Source organism: Orcinus orca, chromosome 1, assembly GCF_937001465.1.
Source record: "Orcinus orca chromosome 1, mOrcOrc1.1, whole genome shotgun sequence".
Taxonomy (NCBI): domain Eukaryota; kingdom Metazoa; phylum Chordata; class Mammalia; order Artiodactyla; family Delphinidae; genus Orcinus; species Orcinus orca.
Genome location: NC_064559.1, coordinates 174471763 through 174491208, shown reverse-complemented (window position 1 = coordinate 174491208; position 19446 = coordinate 174471763). Strand labels below are relative to the sequence as shown.

Sequence of the window (19446 nt, the reverse complement as noted above, 5' to 3'; positions counted from 1 at the left end):
TCAGCTCAGTGTGTGTATGGGGGCGAGGGAGAGGCCTAGAAGGGGAGGCTTTCTTTCCCTCCAGGTGTGTGACACACTGGACCCAGTTCCAAGTCAAAATGCTGAACTCAGATCTTATGTGCTGAGGGAGGGAAGACTTGCCCCGAGTGTTTGATAGGATTTGGATCTGAAGGCATTCCGGATAATGGGACAGCACGAGACAGGAGCTGGAACTAGAACCCAGATGCCTGGTGGGACCATCCAGCCTCATTCCGCTGGAGAGGAGCAGGGGAGAAATATTAGGAAGAGAGACCCTGGCCTTGAATGCCAGGCCCTGGGTATGGCCTTGATGGCCGTGAGGTTTTAGCTGAATGTAATGGTATGGATTTACTCCACACCATTCCTGGACCAGGAAATGTCATATTTGTTTATTTCTTGAAATAAAAATGTATCTGGTTCCAGCCTTCACTCATCAAGCTGGCTGAAAAGTACACAATCAGTCGGTTTTTAGGTATTCCATCCAAACTGGTCACTTTCCCTCCTTGGGCACAGGTTTATCACTGTCTGATCCTCCTTCTCTGGCTGACCTCCTTGGTGCCCTGCTCAGGGATCCTTGCAGTGATGCCAGGCTCAGCCTGGAGACCCTCGGCTGCTCCCGAGGCTCCAGGTCCTGTGCAGCTGGCTAGCTGAGTTCTGCCAGCACCGAGGGCTGTGTGGAGGCAGCTGTAAGAATCTGTCCACAGTTTGTGCCTACAGGACTCCCGTCCTGGTTGCAAGGAACCCACCAGCTGGTGGGGGTGTGGGGTGGTAGAAGGGTGGGTCTTCCCTCACTTCAACTCCAAGCATCAGCATCTACACAGTTTCCTTCTGGAGCAACAGCCTTTCATTATTTTTAAGAACTGACTCTTCAAGGGTAGAAACGTTGGCCCTGAAATACCCAAAGCTGTTGAAACAGCCTCCATGGGGCAGAGCCTGGCCTCGGAACACCAAAACTTGGCTCTTGCAGATGGGAAAGCAGGGAAATCACCTTTTGGTTTTCCAGTGACTGGGAGAAGAGAGGGAGAACTATCTTAGGAGCCTCAATGTGTTGAGCAATTAGCAAAGAGGTGAGGTCTTCGTGACAATAGCTTTGGGAATGGGTAGGAGGTGGGCAGTTTAGCTGAGCTCATCCAGGGTCTTGGGAGGGGGCCCAGGGTTAGTAGGGCCCTGGAAGAATACAGCAGCTTATAGTACAGCTCCTGCCTGATAGACAGCAGGAAAGCTAGTTGGGACCCAGATACTTCCTGTGTCCCGAGGCATTGCTGGAGGAGGAGGAGTACTAAGCACCTCCTGAACATCGCAAGATGGTTCATCTTTCTCTGGACTCTAGAGCAACTTTAGAAGGAGGCGTATTTCTTTTATTCTCTGTTGACCACGTGAAGCTTAACCTGTAACATGCCCATTTGTTGCATTTGTTTCCACCTTGCCCCCTGAATGAGTTTCAATATCCTTTCTGGACTGAAGAGAGAGACCACCATTGACAGAATATTATGGCTGGGAGAGCCATCCCAGAACACCTGCTTATCCCTCTGTGCCTCCGCACCTGTAGTTTTATCCTGAATGCCCTTCCCACACATCCCTTACAAGCCCTTTTGTCAAAATTCCACTGGATTACAAATGCCACTTCCTTCAACTGGATCTGACCTGTAGTTCCATCTCCTGGCGTCTCCAAGACCAACCTGAAGCTGATTTTAAAACAAAACAATTCAATGAATAACGCGAAGAACAGTATGGTTTGTGTTTCGATCAGTATCAGTGGCCTACATGATCAAATGGAAGAGATATCTTGAAATAGGACAAAAGCAATAAAAAAAAACCCCATAAGTGAAAATAAAAAAGACTTGGAGGACAATCTAGGATACCTGAAATTAGGACAGTAGGTGGTTCAGAAGGAGAAAAACAGATGGAGGAGGGGCAGTGATTCAATGATAGCTATAGTATCTTTTGCTTGAAAAAGTAGGCATACAGATGGCCACATGCTTGGTGAGACGTTATTTGTACACTTCCCTGCATTCTCCATACTAATTTTTTTAAAATTTATTTATTTATTTTTGGCTGCATTGGGTCTTCCTTGCTGCGCGCGGGCTTTCTCTAGTTGCGGCGAGCGGGGGCTACTCTTTGTTGCGGTGTGCGGGCTTCTCACTGCGGTGGCTTCTCTTGCTGTGGAGCACAGGCTCTAGGCGCGCGGGCTTCAGTAGTTGCGGCATGTGGGCTCAGTAGTTGTGGCGCATGGGCTTCACTGCTCTGTGGCATGTGGGATCTTCCCAGACCAGGGCTCGAACCCGTGTCCCCTGCATTGGCAGGCGGATTCTCAACCACTGTGCCACCAGGGCAGCCCCACATTGTGGGTTTTTCACAGACATTTTTTTTTTTTCCTGTGAGGTTTCATCAGAAACTGTTAACTATGGTTTCCTTTTCAGAAGAGGGACTGGGCAGGGTGGCCCTAGAGGTGGGGGGAAATGTTCACTTTTCATTCTGTATACCTTTAAAAAAGTACGTCACTAGGGGTTGTCTCGTGTGTTGGTGGGGAGATCATAGATCCATTTTTCTTTTTTTCCTTCCCTGTAGCTGCCTGTATTATTTAAAAAAAAAAAAATCCCAAGTGAGTGTTGAATCTGTTTAACAAATTCAGGGAAGAGGTGGAGTGTTCCTGATATTGAGGCCAGGCTTCAAAGGCTGTGTGGTGGGTGTGTGTGGTGGGCGTTCAGCTCTGGGCGTGTGGTGGGTGTGAGGGGGCCATGTTGCACTGAGGGGGTTCAGGGGAGTCTGACAGGACCACGGCCTGGAAGCATCTCCTGGAGCTCGTGGTGTGAAGGGGACTTTAAGGGGAGAGGCAAGGTGGGCTGAGACATTGCACTGTCTGGCCTGGCCACAAAGCTTGGGTGGGGCAGCCAGTTGGGTGGCCCCTGTCTGACCCAGGAGAGAAAGGATGTGCACTGGCAAGGGTCTTGGTAGAGGGGACAGAGAGGTGGCCATTTGCCAGAGCTACTTAGGGGGCTTGGTGACTGGATGTGGGTGGGAGGGAGAGGGGGGGAGTGGAAGATGGAGGGCAGCGTCCTTCCCTGAGGGAAGAGGAGCCAGTGGAGAGGGGTGGGGAGGCACCGAGCTCAGGGGAACGACACAGGGACAGAGGGAGAAAAGGGAGTAGCCCAGCGAGTAGGTCTGAGCTCAGTTGGGTCAGTCGAAGGACGATGATCTGGAGGCTGTGAGATAGGCAGAGGGCCTGGAGTGGAAGCCATGAGAAGGAGTGACTTCTCCCAGCATCAGAGAGGGAAGAAGAGGTGCCAGAGGAACCTCCAGGAGCCTCTGTCTCTCCCCGCGTCTGGCTCCTTCTCATGCTTCAGATCACATCTGAAATGTCACCGCCACCTACCCAGCCCATCTGAGTCATTCCTCTGTTCTTTCTGTCACAGGCTCCGTTTATCCTTTCTCACACTTGCCATGATCTGTCCATTCTTTGTTAACTTATTTTCTTTCTTTAAAAAATATTTTTTTTCTTTTATTCTTCTTCAAATTCTTTTCCCAATTAACTTGTTTGTTTTCTTGAAGGTAAGCTAAGCTCTGAAAGCAGAGACTTGTCTGTCTTGGTTATCTCTAAGCTCTAAGCTCTGAAAGCAGAGACTTGTCTGTCTTGGTTATCTCTCTAATTTATCTCTAAATTCACAGCCCTAGCTAGTCCTCAGCACATAGTAGATGCTCAGAACATGTGTGTTGACTGAATGAGCGGATGACAGAAGGAGCGGAGAGGTGGGAGGGAGCCCCGGGGAGCGGGGTATGTCTGTGCCCAGAGGAAACTGAAGCGAGCCCTCTGAATGCCTCCATGAGACTTGGAGCAGAATGAACAGAGTCAGGTGTTTGCTGTATTCGGCAACAAGGAAGTCCCTGGTGACTTTGGCAGGAGCAGAGGAGGGTAGAGATGAGATGTGGTACCTGCAACTCAGATGTCGTCCTAGCCCTATTTACTAATTAGCCCAATACCCTCGAGGGGGAAGCCAGGATGTTTGCAGGCAGGGGCTGACCCCAGAGGCTCTGGGGGCCTTCGAGGCCTGGCAGTAGGTGTCTGATCAAACATCCCTTCTCCTTCAGAGAGCTCTTCCCTGACCACCCTCTACCTGTGTGCCGCCCACTCACTGCATCCATTTTATTTTCTTTATTTCTTGCTATCTAAAATTCTTATTTACTTATGAATTATCTGCTCATCCCCAACTCTGCACCTTGTGTAAGCTCCCCTAAAGACTGGATGTGACTTTTTTGTTCACTGCTGTATCCCCTTGCCTAGCATGGTGCCTGGTACGGAATAGGTGCCTAATGAATATCTATGGACTGAACAAAAAAACCCTCTCATTTGGATGTGGCTCCAGCTCCAACCCTAACCACCCAGGACAGGGTTTTCTTATTTCTGCCCTCCCCTGACAAGGTGTTGAGTAGTTAGGTGCAGGTGGACAGCCAGTGGTCAGCCCATGCTGAATGGGCAGAGAACTATAGTTTATCTGTAAGTCCTAGGCAAGGCACTTCCCCTTGCTGAGCCTCAGTTTCTTCAGCTGTGCAATGGGAATGGTAGTAAGATTTCATCCAGACATGGAGCACATTGGCATGATGCCTGGCACACAGTAGATAGTCATTGGTGGTCCCTGTTAGTAATGGTCTAATGATCAGCCTGGGCATGGCCTCTCCCTGGACCCCCCTCAGGTAAGCTTCTTGAAGAGATAGATCTGTATTTTCTACAGGTGGCAAGGGCCTGCCCAGGCTGGACCACATTTGTGGTGTCAGAGCTGTGGGTGGGCACATCTGTCACGGGTTGGCAGGTGACAGCACGTGCTTGGTAGGTGTGGGGATTTGGGGGCATGGGCCGCTGGTATCTGCTGCAGGCACATGGAGCCTGCGGGGAGTAGGGGACTGATCCGAGGTGTCTCCCCAGAACCCTGACCTGGACTCAGAGGCACTGCTGGCCCTGCCTCTGCCTCAACTGGTACAGAAGCTACACAGTGGGGAGCTGTCTTGGGAGGCCGTGCTCTTCACCTACTTGGGAAAGGTAAAGCCTGGGAGTGACCCTGCTCCTTCCTCCACTTTCTCTGCAAGGCTGGGGGGAAAACCTGGCCTGGACTTTGTCCCACTGAGGGCCGTGGTGGGATCACAGTGCCAGGGAGGTACTCTGTGTGTGTGTGTGTGTGTGTGTGTGTGTGTGTGTGTGTGTGAGTGTGAGAGAGAGAGAGAGAGAGAGAGAGAGAGAAGAGAGAGAGTGGCTCTGTGTGTGTATTTGGGGAGGGGGGGAGGGGCGGGGGGGTGGATACTGAGCATGTTGTCTTAGCTAGAAACCTGGCTTTTAGCCCAGACTTCCCTCTCCCTTCCGCCCCCACCCCATCAGTCACCAAGTCTGGTCTGGTCCCTTCCTATAGCTGTCTCTAGTCCATCCCCTTGTCTCCCCCTCTTCAGCCACCCTGGTCCTCCACCACCATCTCCCTCTGGGACCAAGCGCCAGCCTCCTGGCCAGGTGCCCCCTCAGCTCTTCAGCGTCCTCTCTGGCCAAGGCCTTCTGTAGCTTGGGGCATCAGCAGCTCAGCTGCTGGCAGTTCCCTGGCACCCAGCGCCTGCACTGGCTCGTGTGGGGTTCCTTTTACCTGCGAGGCTCTTCTCCTTCTTGCCCCGCTCAGTGCAACAGGCTCCCCCGGAAGAGTTTTCAGGGCTCAGAGAGGAGTCTCTGGAGTCCTCCAGGAAGCCTCCCAGGACCCTCCTCCCCTCCCAGCCTGAGTTAGGGTTTCCTCTTCAGTGTTCACTTTCTTTTTTTTTTTTTTTTAACATCTTTATTGGGGTATAATTGCTTTACAATGGTGTGTTAGTTTCTGATTTATAACAAAGTGAATCAGTCATACATAAACATATGTTCCCATATGTCTTCCCTCTTGCGTCTCCCTCCCTCCCACCCTCCCTAAGTGTTCACTTTCTAACAGCCCGTTTCTCATCACATTGTAGGGCTTGCCTTGTCTTTCTCTTTCCCAAGGCAAATGTGGGCTTTTGGTGGACAGTCTTATTTGTCTTTGCACCTTATTGCTGAACGCTATGTCTTTTATATAGTAAGTGCTCAAGAAATGTGTTTGAAACAAAATGAAAGAAGGAAATGTGCTTTGTGAGTGTGACTTGTCTATATATGCCATAGCACTTTTTTAAAACATCTTTATTGGAGTATAATTGCTTTACAATGTTGTGTTGGTTTCTGCTGTATAACAAAGTGAATCAGTAATGTATACATATATCCCCATATCTCCTCCCTCTTGCGTCTCACTCCCACCCTCCCTATCCCACCCCTTAGGTGGTCACAAAGCACCGAGCTGATCTCCCTGTGAGATGCAGCTGCTCCCCACTAGCTATCTATTTTACATTTGGTAGTGTATAGATGTCCATGCCACTCTCTCACTTTGTCCCAGCTTACCCTTCCCCCACCAGGTCCTCAAGTCCATTCTCAACTGCATCTTTGTTCCTGTCCTGCCCCTAGGTTCTTCAGAACCATTTTCTTTTTTAAGATTCTATATATATGTGTTAGCATATGGTATTTGTTTTTCTTTTTCTGACTTACTTCTATGAGTGTGACTTGTATCTGATATGATTTCTTGGAAGAGAGCACGTGGTAGTGAGTGGGACCCCTAAGCAGGTGGACATGAGTGCCAGGGGGACTGACGGGTGGGTATGAGAGTGGTGTGAGTGACTGCAGCTGAGAGTGGGGCAGAGAGGGACTGTAGAGAAAGGACTGGACACCCCTGGGCCGGGTGCACTGAGAGGACACACAGTCTCAACAGCCGGGGTTGTTTCTAATGAATCCATGTCCCTGAAGAAGCTCCTGCCCCCCTTAATCATCCACAGAGAGCATTTTGGCTACAGATTGGCCTCCTCTCTTTCTGCCCTGGGGCAGGAGACAGATTTCCTGTACCTGAGTGTGGCAACAGGGCCACACCCATGTTCCTGTCAGTTGCTATCAGTCAGCCACCGTCCGTGAGAGTTGATTATCAGCTTCAAGGGTTCCTGGGGGAGGGGAGGCTTCACCTGGGCCTGCCTGGGGCAGAGGAGTTGGGAGGCTCCCTGTGCTGCTGGGAGGCTGTAGCCTGGGTCTAGCCCTGCCCTGCACTGACTCCCAGTGTGACCTGACATGGGGATCTGCCAGCCTCACTGGGCAGAGGGTGTGGCTTGGAGGAGGACAGGGGTTGGGGTGGCCAAGGGTCAACCTCCTCCCAGCTCGGCCTCTGGGGGGCATCTGAGGTCAGTATCTTGCCCCTTTGAGTGCCCTGGTTGTGCCCTGGCCCTGGGAGTACTCTCACTCTCTGTCCGTTTTGGAGTTGAAGGCCAGAGACAGCCAGGATGAGGCTGGAGCCACGTGTCCCTAGTGAGGCGAGTGCTGGGCCTAGGTTATCCTCTGTGCCCCTGGGTGATGTTTCTGGTTACCCTTTCCCTGGGTGGTAAGGGAATTTTAACACAACTGAAACAAAAAAAGAGAAGCCAGCTTCACTTTGTTCTTGTATCCATTTCTCTCTCCCCAAGGCCTGGGAAGTGAACAAAGGGACTAACTGTGTGACTACCTACCTGGCAGACTGTGAGACTCAGCTGTGCCAGGTCCCAAGGCAGGGCCTGCTCTACGGCGTCCCAGTGAGCCTCAAGGAGTGCTTCAGCTACAAGGTGTGCCCTGCCCCAGTCCCTGCCAGCCAGCTCTGCGTCCTGGGTCACCCTGGGCCCTCAGAGGAAGTACCAGGTCCAAAGGCCTTGAGAGGGCACCATGGGTACGCCCTGCCTTGGCCTGTGGGGTGGTGGTGGGAACAGACCCTGTGCTGCCAAGGCGCCCCTGGCTCATCAGCCACGTCCCTCTCGCCCATCCCTCCTTCTAGGGCCAGGACTCGACACTGGGCTTGAGCCTGAACGAGGGGGCACCAGCAGAGTGTGACAGCGTGGTGGTGCAGGTGCTGAAGCGGCAGGGGGCCTTGCCCTTCGTGTACACCAATGTCCCCCAGTCCATGTTCAGGTTGTGTCTCAGGTGCGGGGTGGGGGCAGGGGCACCGGTGCCAGCGTGACATGGGCTGACCCCTTTCTGTTTCCTCCAGCTATGACTGTTGTAACCCCCTCTTTGGCCAGACCGTGAACCCATGGAAGTCTTCCAAGAGCCCAGGTGGCTCCTCAGGGGGTGAGGGGGCCCTCATTGCGGCTGGGGGCTCCCTACTGGGCTTAGGCACCGACATCGGAGGAAGCATTCGCTTTCCCTCTGCCTTCTGTGGCATCTGCGGCCTCAAACCCACAGGGAACCGCATCAGGTATGGTGTAGGTGGTCAGGGGAGGGAGCTTCTGAGTCTCTTGCTGTGTGACCTTGGCCTAGCTTCCCACCTCTCTGGGCTCCAGGCAGGGATTCCCTGACTGGGGTTTTGCTGGGAGGTAGTGTCACAGCACCACAGTCCTTGGTTCCTAGTTTCCAAAGTGGTGAGAGAGTTGGGAGCTGCTGTATGGATGTGGGGTTGGGCAGAGGATGGCTATTTCCCATTGCCAACATCTTGTGTTTCTTATCCAGCAAGAGTGGCCTGAAGGGCTGTGTCTCTGGACAGGTAGCAGGTGAGGTCTGTGGTTCCCTCTGTGCCCTGGAGGAGGGGGGTCTGCCTGATCCGCCTCTGCCCCTGCCTCTCCTTGGGGCAGTGTTGGGCCCCCAGGCCACTCTAGGTCTGAGTTCCTACGCCTTGTCCCTGTGCACACTACTGGGCCACGGCCCAGTCCATGCTTGGACCTGGCCCCAGAGCTCCTTGGGGCTGGGTGATCTCTCTTTCCTCCCCTCCCTGCCCCACAGTACAGCTCTCGGTCGGCCCCATGGCCCGGGACGTGGAGAGCCTGGCGCTGTGCCTGCGAGCGCTGCTGTGTGAGGACATGTTCCACCTGGACCCCTCCGTGCCCCCCCTGCCCTTCAGGGAGGAGGTGAGCCGGGGTGGGGGTGGGCATGGGGTGGATTCAGGTCTCACTGGTGCTCCTGAGCCCAGAGAGCACTCCCCGCATTGCAGCAGGACTTGGAGGCCCTGTCTCCTGAAAACCACCCCGGCAGGGCCGGGGGTGAGGGGGTTGAGGGGGGGGTGGTGTGTGTGTCTGAGGCCAGCAGCAGCGCCTCTTCAGATAGCCACTAGATGGCGCCCTTGCCTGCATTTGGAAACCTTGAGGCTTTCAAATTGGTGGGCTGGGAGCCAGAGCTGAGGAAAGGCCCACCTTCCGGCCCAGCCTGGGGGCTGTCACTGCGGAACAGGAGTGTCCTCGAGGCTAAGAACAGCTTGAGAGAGCACTCCTGTACCTTATCTGTGTTTGATCCCCAGTAATTAGGAGCCTTTCCTATAGTATTCATGTCCCTATCCCCAACCTCCAGAGGGATGCTTGGCGTGTAGGCTGAGTGAGTTAAGGACGGTTAAAAGCGGAGCTGTCTCCCTCCCAGAGAAAGCTGGGATCTGTGGGCAGTGTCAGATGCTGGCTCCCCAAAATATCATCAAAACAGCCTGTTGATCAGATAAGGCTGAGTTTAATGCTTTCTGTGGTGAGGGGGAGTGCTGCCTCCACAGAGCCTTAGCAGTGTGGGGGAGGGGTGCGAAGTTAGGATGTTGAAGTTGGTTTCAGGTGGATATTTCAGTGTGGGGCATTGGTTAGGATTGGGTACAGATCATGATGTAATAGGTTAGGACTGGTGGATACAGCAAGGTGAGGATTCTGAGGAGAGGGGTTCAAGGAGTCTTAGAGGATAAGCCGTCATTTGGTGCTTCTATTGAAGAATTGGCGGGTCTTTTAAGAATGACTGATAAAGTTATCTGTACTTTATGTACAACACATTCAGGAGTAGTCAAGTTAGATCGATGTGGGCAGTGGAATAGTAAAGCCATGTTAATGTAGACAGTAAGCTGTCTGTGTGATGTAAGCGCCATCTCTCAGCGGTCTGGCATTTCTCCCTACAGACCTCTTGCCCTCACCCAGCCCAGGTTGCCTTGGAAGGGCTGAAGGCGCTGGGGCAGGCAGGAGATCGGGGCTGGGGATGGGGTGAGCTACCCCTCCTCAGCAGAGGAGATGTTCTAAGTGAAACCAGTCCTTCAAGAGCCCCTTCCTGAGAGGAGGGGAGGAGGGGAGGCTCCTGTCCTGAGGTCTGGAACAATCTCTTACGGGAGCCAGGACTAGCATTCTGGAAACAGGCTGTGGAGAGCCTCGGCTCAGGACGCGGGATACCTGGCTTCCTGACCTAGTCTTGTAGCTCTGCCCTGACAAGTGGCCTTGGCTGAGTCCCAGCTCCACTCTGGGCCTATCTCCCTATCTAGACCTGAAGCTTCAGTTTCCTCGTAGGACCAGTGGGAATCCTCATTCTTGCTCTGCCCACCTGCAAAGTCATTGTGAAGGTGTTTTGTGAAGGGGTCATATGCAGAAGGGGCTGGCCTCACTGGCAGTCAGTTTTCGGGGGATCTAGGGTATAGCCTCAAAGCTGCGTCTGGGGCTGAGTAGCTGTTCTGAGCTCTGGGAGCCCTGCTTGGGGCCACCCTCTCCTGACCTGACTCTGACTCCTGTGTGTTGCCCCCAGGTCTACACAAGCTCTCAGCCCCTGCGTGTGGGGTATTATGAGACTGACAACTATACCATGCCCACCCCGGCTATGACACGGGCCCTGCTGGAGACCAAGAAGAGACTCGAAGCTGCTGGCCACACGGTATGGAGGTGGGAGCCCACAAGTCCTGGCATCGCCCCTCTTTCAGGGAAGGCTTCCTGGTACCCATGGCTGCCACCCATCCCTGGCATCCTTCCACCCTGATTGTTTTGTGGTTGGGGATGGGAATTCGGTCCCTGGGGGACCAGGAAAGAGGGGCTGATCAGAAGTATTGGGGTACATGATTGATGGTGAGCTCACCCCTGTGCTGGGGATGTGTGAGCTGTGAGCTGCATTGGGAGGGCCTCGTCGACCGCAGACAGGGGTGCACAGCTGTCCAGAGGTTCCTGGGGCCCTGAGATGGCAGGTTGGGGGATGTTCATCTGAGACAGGCTTATGTGTGGCTCCAGACTTCTCTCCTGATGTGCATCTTACAGGGAGTTATCACGGGCCAACAAGGCCACCGTTGCGGCTCCAGTGAGGGTAGCGTGAAGGCAGGGTTGGTCCAGTCCATGCTCGGGGCTGCCTGGGTAGCATGGGGGTGGTGGGACCCAAGGGTTTCTAGGTCTGGGAGTCTTACACTACTCGGTCCCTGCAGCTGGTTCCCTTCCTGCCAAGCAACATACCCCATGCTGTGGAGACCCTGTCGATGGGTGGGCTGTTCAGTGACGGTGGCAAGAGCTTCCTACAGAACTTGTGAGTGATGTTGGTTTTGGAGGTCTGTGGTGGGATCAGGACATGGGGAGACCCAGGAAGAGCAGCTGGGTGCTGTAACCCCGGGGACAGGCCAGGCTGGGGGAAGATGGAGGACAGGCCTCAGCTGAATGTGAAGAAGGTCTGAGCATTCTGGTTAGGGACCTTGCCACCCCTCTGACTGCAGGCTGAGCCTGGCACTACCTTGCCAGGGAGTCTTTGGAAAGGTGCCAGCGCAGGGGGAGGCTGGATTGAGCATCCATGGCCTCATCCTGAGCTGAGCTGGCTGGGAGGTAGGAGGTAAGCAGGGAGTTGCCTATCTATTTGGGAAAGATTGAGAGACAAGGGTAGGGTCAAATAGGAGGGCAGGGGTGTAGACGTCATTCTGTGACTCCAGGCTCCTCTCACTTGAGCCACGTCTTTCTCTTTTGAGTAGGACCTCAGTTTTCTTGTCTGTAAAGTCAGTAGGTTGGACCAGACCCGCTTTAAGGGACTCACGTTTAGAGAAGCTGGTTCCACTTGGGTGTTTTCAGTCCTGAAAGGTTGACACGGGCAGAGGACAGGCCTGTGAAGGTGCCTCCTGGGGACATGCCCAGACTGACTGGACTTCCCCCAGTAGCTAAGTATGGTTCAGGCTTTAGCGGAAGGGGCTACCCCTCACTCTGGCCCTGGGAATGAGGCTCCAGGATCAGCCGCCTGAGACCTTTCCCTGAGATCTAGAACAGAGACAGCCTCAGAGACAAGGATCACGGTGCCCACTCAAGACTGCGCCACTCGTGCCTCCAGGCCAATATCCGCCTCCACGGGGGGAATGCCCTCAGTATCGCGCCCTGGCCAGGGAGATGCTGCCTCTAGTTCTTACTGCTTTAAGCTGAGTTTACCAGGGAGGTAGACAGGGAGTCCTGCCTTGGGGAGCTCCATGGGTGTGGGTGGAGCCCAGGCATCGCAAAGGGTCTGCAGACACAAGCCACATGTTGGAAAGGAGAGGCTGAGATGAAGGGGCTGGAGAGCGTGGCTGCCAGAGTCTGGTGAGGAGGGAGGTAGGCAGAGTCACTGAGTAGAGACCGGGGGATGCAGTAGGTGGGGGTGAGCCAGGAGGGATGCCTGGGGTGGATGTGTCTGGACTGGACCCTTTGTCTCCCAGCAAAGGTGATTTCGTGGACCCCTGCTTGGGAGACCTGATCTCAACTCTGAGGATGCCCAGCTGGCTTAAAGGACTGCTGGCTTTCATGCTAAGGCCTCTGGTGAGGGCACAAGGAATAGAAGGGGTGGGCTGGGCCGGGCGGGAGCCTCTGGGGCTCTTCCCCCCTCCCCTTGGCCTCCTCTTCCTCTCAGCCCTCACCTAGTCTCTTCTCCTCCCCCCATGCCCTTTGATCTTCAGTTAACATGCATGCTGAAAGGGGTGCTGACCCGGGACATGGGGGGAGGGACAGAGGGAGGAAGCACAGGCAGCTTGGCCTGAAGATTATTGCCACACCTGGCCCAAAGCTGAGTCACTGACTGTGTCTGTCCTTCTGCAGCTCCCAAGGTTGTCAGCCTTTCTCAACAGCATCAATTCTCGGTAAGAATGTTTCCCATGCCCAGATGCTTGCCCCCCTTTTCCCCTGACCTGGGTCCAAGTGCTTTCCAACAGGAAAAGATGAGAGAAGTAGCTTCTGAGGCTGGAAAGGGCCCAGGCAGGGTGGCAACCTCTGTGGCTTTCGGGGAGGATCTTGAAGATGTCTTAGCAAGGTCCAGGAAAGCCTGGAGAGCAAGGACCTGGGAGAGCACAGAATGGGAGGGGGTGGAGAGGAGAAGATTGCCCTGGCTGGGCACGGGTGGAAAGGCCCGGGAAGGAGCTGGCGGGAGGCAGGAGCGGGGGATGCTGGGAACCCATGAGGGTGCTACTCTTAGAGATCAGACTGCACCGCGCCCTCTCTTGCCTGCCCCTCAGTTGCTCATGCCGGAAAAGCTGGGAATAAGTTGTCCCATTCTCAGGCCCTGACATCTTGTGGACTTCCTCCTTCTGTTACCACCAGGCATTTAGGACCTTGGGTGGCTCTGGCCTCTCCTGTGTCCTGAGGGTAGCAAGGAGTCAGGCCTAGGTCCCTCCTGGGGACTCAGTGGGACATGAACTTAGGGATTAGAACTTCTGCCCTGCACTACTTTCCTCTCAGAGTGTCCCTGGCATTGAGAAGGGTCCACGGAGGAATGAGATCTGGGAGGTGTTGAGAGTAGGGGTCTGATGTTGCTAATCCCCATGGCTGGGATCGTCATGGTCAGTGACCTCACTCCCTCTGTCCAGGTCAGCTGGAAAGCTCTGGGAACTGCACCACGAGATTGAGGTGAGGTCAGAGCCTCTCGACTAGAGTAGGGCGGGTGGGGGGTGGAGTTGGACAGGCCACCTGCGTTGGGGTCTCTCGGTCACTGGTCCCACTGATCCCCTGGAGTGGCCCATCGTTCTCCCTTCCACTCCCTGGATCGGGCCGCTTGGGGACTACTGTCAGACCCTCACTTGCCCAGAGACCCGTCCTAGGGGCCTGGGTCAGCCTGGGGCTCCTGTCCTGGATACCTCTTTTGCCACTCTGATGCTGCCTGTAGCCAGCACTCCATGGCCCTGCCCTGGTAGGAAGAGTGGTGTCTGTGGTTCTGTGGAGCAGGTGATGCCCCCTGAGAGCAGCCCTGTCTGAATACCCCCGAGGTCCTCCATCCCACTGTGGTTCAGTTCACATCCGGGGCAGGTGCAGGGCTAGAGTCACCCCAGCCACAGTGCCTGCGTTGGAGAGTCCAGGTAACGGGCTGGGTCTGAGTGCTTCACCTGGTGTACGGGTATCCTCCCCAGGTGTACCGTCACTCTGTGATTGCCCAGTGGAGAGCAGTGGAGCTGGATGTGCTGCTCACCCCCATGCTGGGCCCTGCTCTAGACTTGAATGGCCCAGGCAAGGCCACAGGTGAGGCTTGCAGCCCCATCACAGCCCTGTCACCTGTCTCTTCTCTTCTATGAGTTCAGCCCTTTGCCTGGTGGGGCTGCTGGGAGGTAGAAGAAGAGGAACCCTGCGGGTGGGTTGCCCCCCTGGGGGAGGACTCCACCCTTGAGAGGCTCACAGTCTGGTTGGCTGGAGAGATGGGAGTCATGTGGGACCCTGTCCTTAGCACTGTTCAAGTTGGAGATCATGTTACAGAGTCTGTGGTTTTGGGAGGTGGTGTTTGAAGCCCAGGTGGGATTTAGATAAACCAGGAAGACAGCAACAACAGTCCAGGCGGGGGGAAGCTGCAGGGAAGAGGCACAGGGCAAGCTCGTCAGCGCACTCTCCAGCCCGCCCTGAATCTGGATTCCCGGGCTCTCACTCAAGTCTCAGCCTTAGGAGAGAACCTCTCCCTGTCTGTGGATGCAGGGTGCCATTTCACAGGGTGGAAGACTGGGGCTCAGAGAGGACAGTTGTCATGGAAGGCCACCCAACCTGCTCCAGCCACATGTGCTGTGTCTCAGGGGCCATCAGCTACACTGTGCTCTACAACTGCCTGGACTTCCCTGCGGGGGTAGTGCCTGTCACCACGGTGACCGCTGAGGACGAGGCCCAGTTGGAGCATTACAAGGGCTACTTTGGGGATATCTGGGACAAGGCGCTGCGGAAGGTAAGTCCCTTTTCCCCTGGACTCACACCTGCTCCCCTTCCTCTAGTGGAGGAGATAGTATAAACACGAGTATCCTTGTCTGTCTGTCTTGAGAGCTTGTTTGGAGGTTCTAGCAGGGGAGCGCAGCTGCTTGTATACCCTTGACGGAAGAACGGTCCTCCTCTATCGGGGAAGGTCGTCCTCTTCCACCGAGCGCGCAGCTTCGGGAGGGACGCACGTGGAGTGGTGAGGGAGGAAGGGGACACCCGCCTAGCCAGCCAGATCAGCCAAGTCAACCCTGGCGATCCATGGGGTGACAGGTGTCACAGCCAGATCGCCCTCACATCCTCTCGTCTGTCTTTCTTAATGCAAGACCCCTAAAGACTGCGGGCTGGCCCTGCCGTGCTGCCCTCCTCTCCAGCTGGGGTGCTTCCTGGGCCCAGGGTGGGGTCCTGACGCCTGTGTCCCCTGCAGAACGTGAAGAAGAGCGTGGGCCTGCCTGTGGCTGTGCAGTGCGTGGCTCTGCCGTGGCAGGAAGAGCTGTGTCTGCGGTTCATGCGGGAGGTGGAGCGACTGATGACCCCCGAGAGGCAGCCATGCTGACTGCCGCCGCCTGGCCCTAGAGGACCTGAGACCCACTGGAGCCATGCCCAGCGTAGTCAGGGCACAGCTGCCACCCTGGAGGAAGTGTTCAGCCTGGGGCAGAGGCTTCCAAGTCCCTCCCCCTCGCCCCTGCAAGAAGCCCAAACCCGCTGAGTCTGGACCTCGCTCCCTCCCCTGTTCCCCTCCCTGCCCTGACACCCCCAACGTGGCAGCCCGTGGGCATGACATGGGCAAAGGCCCGCTAACAGTCAAGAATCGGTTCCTGGTCTGTCCTTTCTGGAAGTCATCGTTAGGGCACTGGGGGTTGGAGACCCGACCTTCTAGAACCTGACTCCAGCCACGTCAGTCTCCTGCTCCAAAACCTCCTCTGGTTCCTGTCACTCGCAGGATGGACACAAGCTTCTCAGGATGGGCGATGCGGCCCCAGCACTTCACACCCACCCCTCCCACCCCCCTTAGACTAAGCCCTACTTTGTTAGACATTGTCTTTTCTCCTTGCCTCTGCTGGGAATGCCCTTTCTGCTCCCCTACCATTAAATCCTCTGAGGCCCAGCTCAGATCCCTCTTTCTCCTTCTGAGCCCTGGAGTAGGTGGGCTGTTTCCTCCCAGTCTGCGCTGTGTGGTGGGCATCCGCAGGTGGGTCACCACCCTTAGCACACTGGCTCTCCTTGACGGCAGGGATACTATTTCTACGTCTTTGTCCTCAGTGGCCAGCACAGGGCCGGGCACAGGGCAGCGGGGAGTCTGGGATGCTGCTGGGGAGAGGAACCCGCAGGACTGAGGAGGCGAGCACAAGACAAGGTGATCTAGCAGAGAGTGCTTGCAGGGCCAGCGCAGGACTGGAGTGTTCTGGGAAGGCTTCCTGAAGGAGGAGTGTCTGTGTTGAGTATAGAAGGTCCCCAGGGCTGAGATAGGGGACGAGGACATCCCAGGGAGAAGGAACAGTACTACAGCCAGAATGGGCACAGGAGGAGCAGAGATGTAGGTGGGGGTCAGATCAAGGTGGACTTGGAGGGCCAGTTCAGGAACTTGAATCCAGTCTCAAGGGCAATGGGGCGCTCTTGAAGGATCAGACAGGTGTGGCGAGGAGAGTAGGCTGGAGGGGCAGAGCCTGGAGAGGGTAACGAGGCTGCTCCATGATCCTAATGTGGGGAAGGGGGCCTGGGGCCTGAGCTAGGGCTGTGGCCCAGGTAGAGAGAGAGGTGATTTGGGACTTGACAGTTGCGGGGTGGAAGTGAGCTGTCTCAGCTCAGGCTCAGCTCTGCCCAGTTTGCCAGCTCACCTCTTACTGGACTGCTTTGCCTGGTGGGTGGAGGGTTAGCTCATCTGGATGACTGGGGGGCTTCTTGGGTCCACCAGCACAGCTGCCTCGCTCCTCCCTGGCTCCAGCCCTAACTCGCCCGCTTGCTGTCGGAGATGCTTCTGGCCTGAGCCCTCGGGCAGGGTGGGCCCCTGGCTCCCACCTGACCTCCTTCATGTTCTTTTCAGGGCAAGCTGCTTTCCCAAGGCTCCCTTCTCCACCGAGATTTTCCTGCTTCTCCAGTGGTGCTTTCCCCTCCAAGTCACGTGCCCGGTGGCACCTGTACTTTCTGCCAGTGACATCCCTGCCTCAGTGGGGCAAGTCTCAGGGCAGACATGAGGCCCTACCTTGGGGCTGACTAGAAGGCCCGACCCACATGGATGCCTAGATTGGGGTGACCAGGCAGCTGCTGCACTTTGCCCTGATTTCTCTTAACTGCTCCGTCACTTTGCCTCATATCCTTCCATAAAACCACGTGCCATCTGCCCCAGCTTCCTGCCCCATTTCTCTCTTTGGTTAATGATAGCCTCGTGCTTTCAGACACGAGGCTGCCGTGGGGGGCCACCTCTCCTCCATTCCTTCCCTGGTTTATTGATGTCACCCTTGGACCCCAGCAGGGCTGTGCCCAGCCCCGTGCTTAGTGGTGCCGGAGTTCCGCCAAGCCTGGATCCCATCCCTGAGAGGCTCCTGGGCCTGTGTGTGTGGAGGATGCAAGCACGTTGGCTCTCTTGTGATCAGGGCTGGGGGGAAAGGGTAGACGATGGGGCCAAATGCTGCTGAGGGCGGCGGAGGTGGTCAGCGAGGAAGCGAGTACCCCCTGCGTTCCACCTCCACCTCTACACTGTGGTCCAAGCCACCTGCCTCTCACCTGGACACTAATAACCAAACTGGGCTCCCTGCTTCCTTCCTCACCTGTCCGCCAATCCATTCTCCATACAGCAGCCAGAGTGATCATTTAAAAGTGTATATCAGGGCTTCCCTGGTGGCGCAGTGGTTGAGAGTCCACCTGCCGATGCAGGGGACACGGATTCGTGCCCTGGTCCGGGAAGATCCCACATGCCGCAGAGCAGCTAGGCCCGTGAGCCATGGCCGCTGAGCCTGCGCGTCCAGAGCCTGTGCACCGCAACGGGAGAGGCCACAACAGTGAGAGGCCCGCGTACCGCAAAAAAAAAAAAAAAAAAGTGTATATCAGATCCATCCACCTCTCTCCTTAAGACCTTGCAATGGCTTCCAATCAACTGCAAATAAAATCCAGTCTCCTCCTCGAGTCCTGCGAGGCCCCACGTGACGTGGCCCTTGCCCACCCCCCTGCCTCCTCCTGGATGTCTCTTCCTCTCGTTCGTTGTGCGTGCTCCAGCCACACGAGCACCCTTTGGTCTCTCGATCGTCTCAAGCTGGTCCCTGCTCCAGAGCTTCTGTGTTAGCTGTCCCTCTGTTTGGAACACTTGGCGCCAATGTCACCTTCCCTGATCACCCACTTGGCAAACAGTCCCCCTTGACACCTTCTAACATGCCACCCTTTGTACTTTATAGCATTATCACTATCTGGAATCATACTTTTTTTTTTTTTTTTTTGTCTCCACTCAGGCAAGCTTCCTGAGAGCTGCACTTTGTCGTGCTCAGCCTGATACTCAGCATGTGGAACAGTGCCTAGAAGGTGCTTAGTTAATTTAGTGAACATTAACTGAGCATCTCCTAGGGACCAGGCGCTGTATTGGATGCTGGGACTGAAGTGATGAATGCGGCAGACTGGGGTCTTGTCCTCTCGGAGCTGCATTCTGGAGGATATTCGTTGACTGAAAGGAGGCAGGGAGGCAGGCGGGTGTGATAGTAAAGATGTACGTATTTAATGAATGAAGTGATCAGGTGACTTTTAATCAGGACAAGGGGGGGAGGACATTCTGAATATGAGCCATCTACCTTCTGGGCACTTTATAGTGATCGTGTCATTTTATCCTATTCACCCTGTTGTCGGTGTTTGTGTCCCCATTTTACAGAAAGGTCCCACAGCTAGAAGCAGGGGAGTTAGAATCGATATCTGATTCATTCGGTGTCAGAGCCTCTGCCTGGTGTCCCATGATGCTGAGGCACAGATGAGTGACAGCATAAGCCAGCCGCCGCCTCTTCCTGTCTGACCAGTCCAGCCGACTCAATACCCTCTAAGTCACGTGGGTACTTCCTGGTCTCAGCCTTTCCCCTACTCCCCGGTCCACTGCCATAGCTTCTTGCCTGGCCTCCCCTCTTCAGACTGGTCTTCTCCAACTGTCTTTCCTATGGCAGATGAGTGACCTTTCTAAAAACAAACCTCATCATGCCTAAAACCTTGTGCTCAGTCCAGACTCCTGGCTCTGACCCACAAGGCCACGCTTCCCCTGGCCATGCAACTGACCACTCTGATTCCTCCTCTTCCTTGGGGCCCTGAGATGGTGCTCAGGGCACTGCACACCTCCCACCTCCATGCCCTTTGTTCACTGTGCTTGCTCTGCCTGGAATGCTCTTCCTCATGTCTCCACCTGAAGATCCCCGCCCACCACATCCCACTATTCCAAGGTAAGGGTGGTCATCCTCTTACAACTGTCAGGCTGTGTTGAAAGGGCTTCTTGGTGCTTCTGTCCAT

The 19446-nt window shown here is 55.2% G+C and overlaps 1 protein-coding gene across 2 annotated transcripts in view; it reads left to right on the top strand.

Moving 5' to 3' along the window:
- The window catches only part of LOC101280037 (fatty-acid amide hydrolase 1), a 28187-nt gene extending 10873 nt beyond the window's left edge, over positions 1 to 17314 (top strand). Inside the window, exons 2-15 of one of the 2 annotated variants that reach the window (XR_004479988.2) lie at positions 4937 to 5050; positions 7546 to 7680; positions 7887 to 8020; positions 8100 to 8306; positions 8558 to 8598; positions 8828 to 8952; positions 10577 to 10702; positions 11238 to 11335; positions 12477 to 12576; positions 12853 to 12893; positions 13617 to 13656; positions 14154 to 14262; positions 14707 to 14947; positions 15401 to 15539. Coding sequence is in view for 1 of the 2 variants with exons in the window: in XM_004285766.3 (XP_004285814.1) it covers positions 4937 to 5050; positions 7546 to 7680; positions 7887 to 8020; positions 8100 to 8306; positions 8558 to 8598; positions 8828 to 8952; positions 10577 to 10702; positions 11238 to 11335; positions 12477 to 12576; positions 12853 to 12893; positions 13617 to 13656; positions 14154 to 14262; positions 14802 to 14947; positions 15401 to 15529 (1545 nt within the window). In the remaining variant the exon portion in view is untranslated. Of the gene's footprint in view, positions 1 to 4936; positions 5051 to 7545; positions 7681 to 7886; positions 8021 to 8099; positions 8307 to 8557; positions 8599 to 8827; positions 8953 to 10576; positions 10703 to 11237; positions 11336 to 12476; positions 12577 to 12852; positions 12894 to 13616; positions 13657 to 14153; positions 14263 to 14706; positions 14948 to 15400 lie in introns of both variants that reach the window. The other variant, XM_004285766.3, reaches the window with a different exon arrangement.
- The last annotated feature ends 2132 nt before the right edge of the window (positions 17315 to 19446 follow it).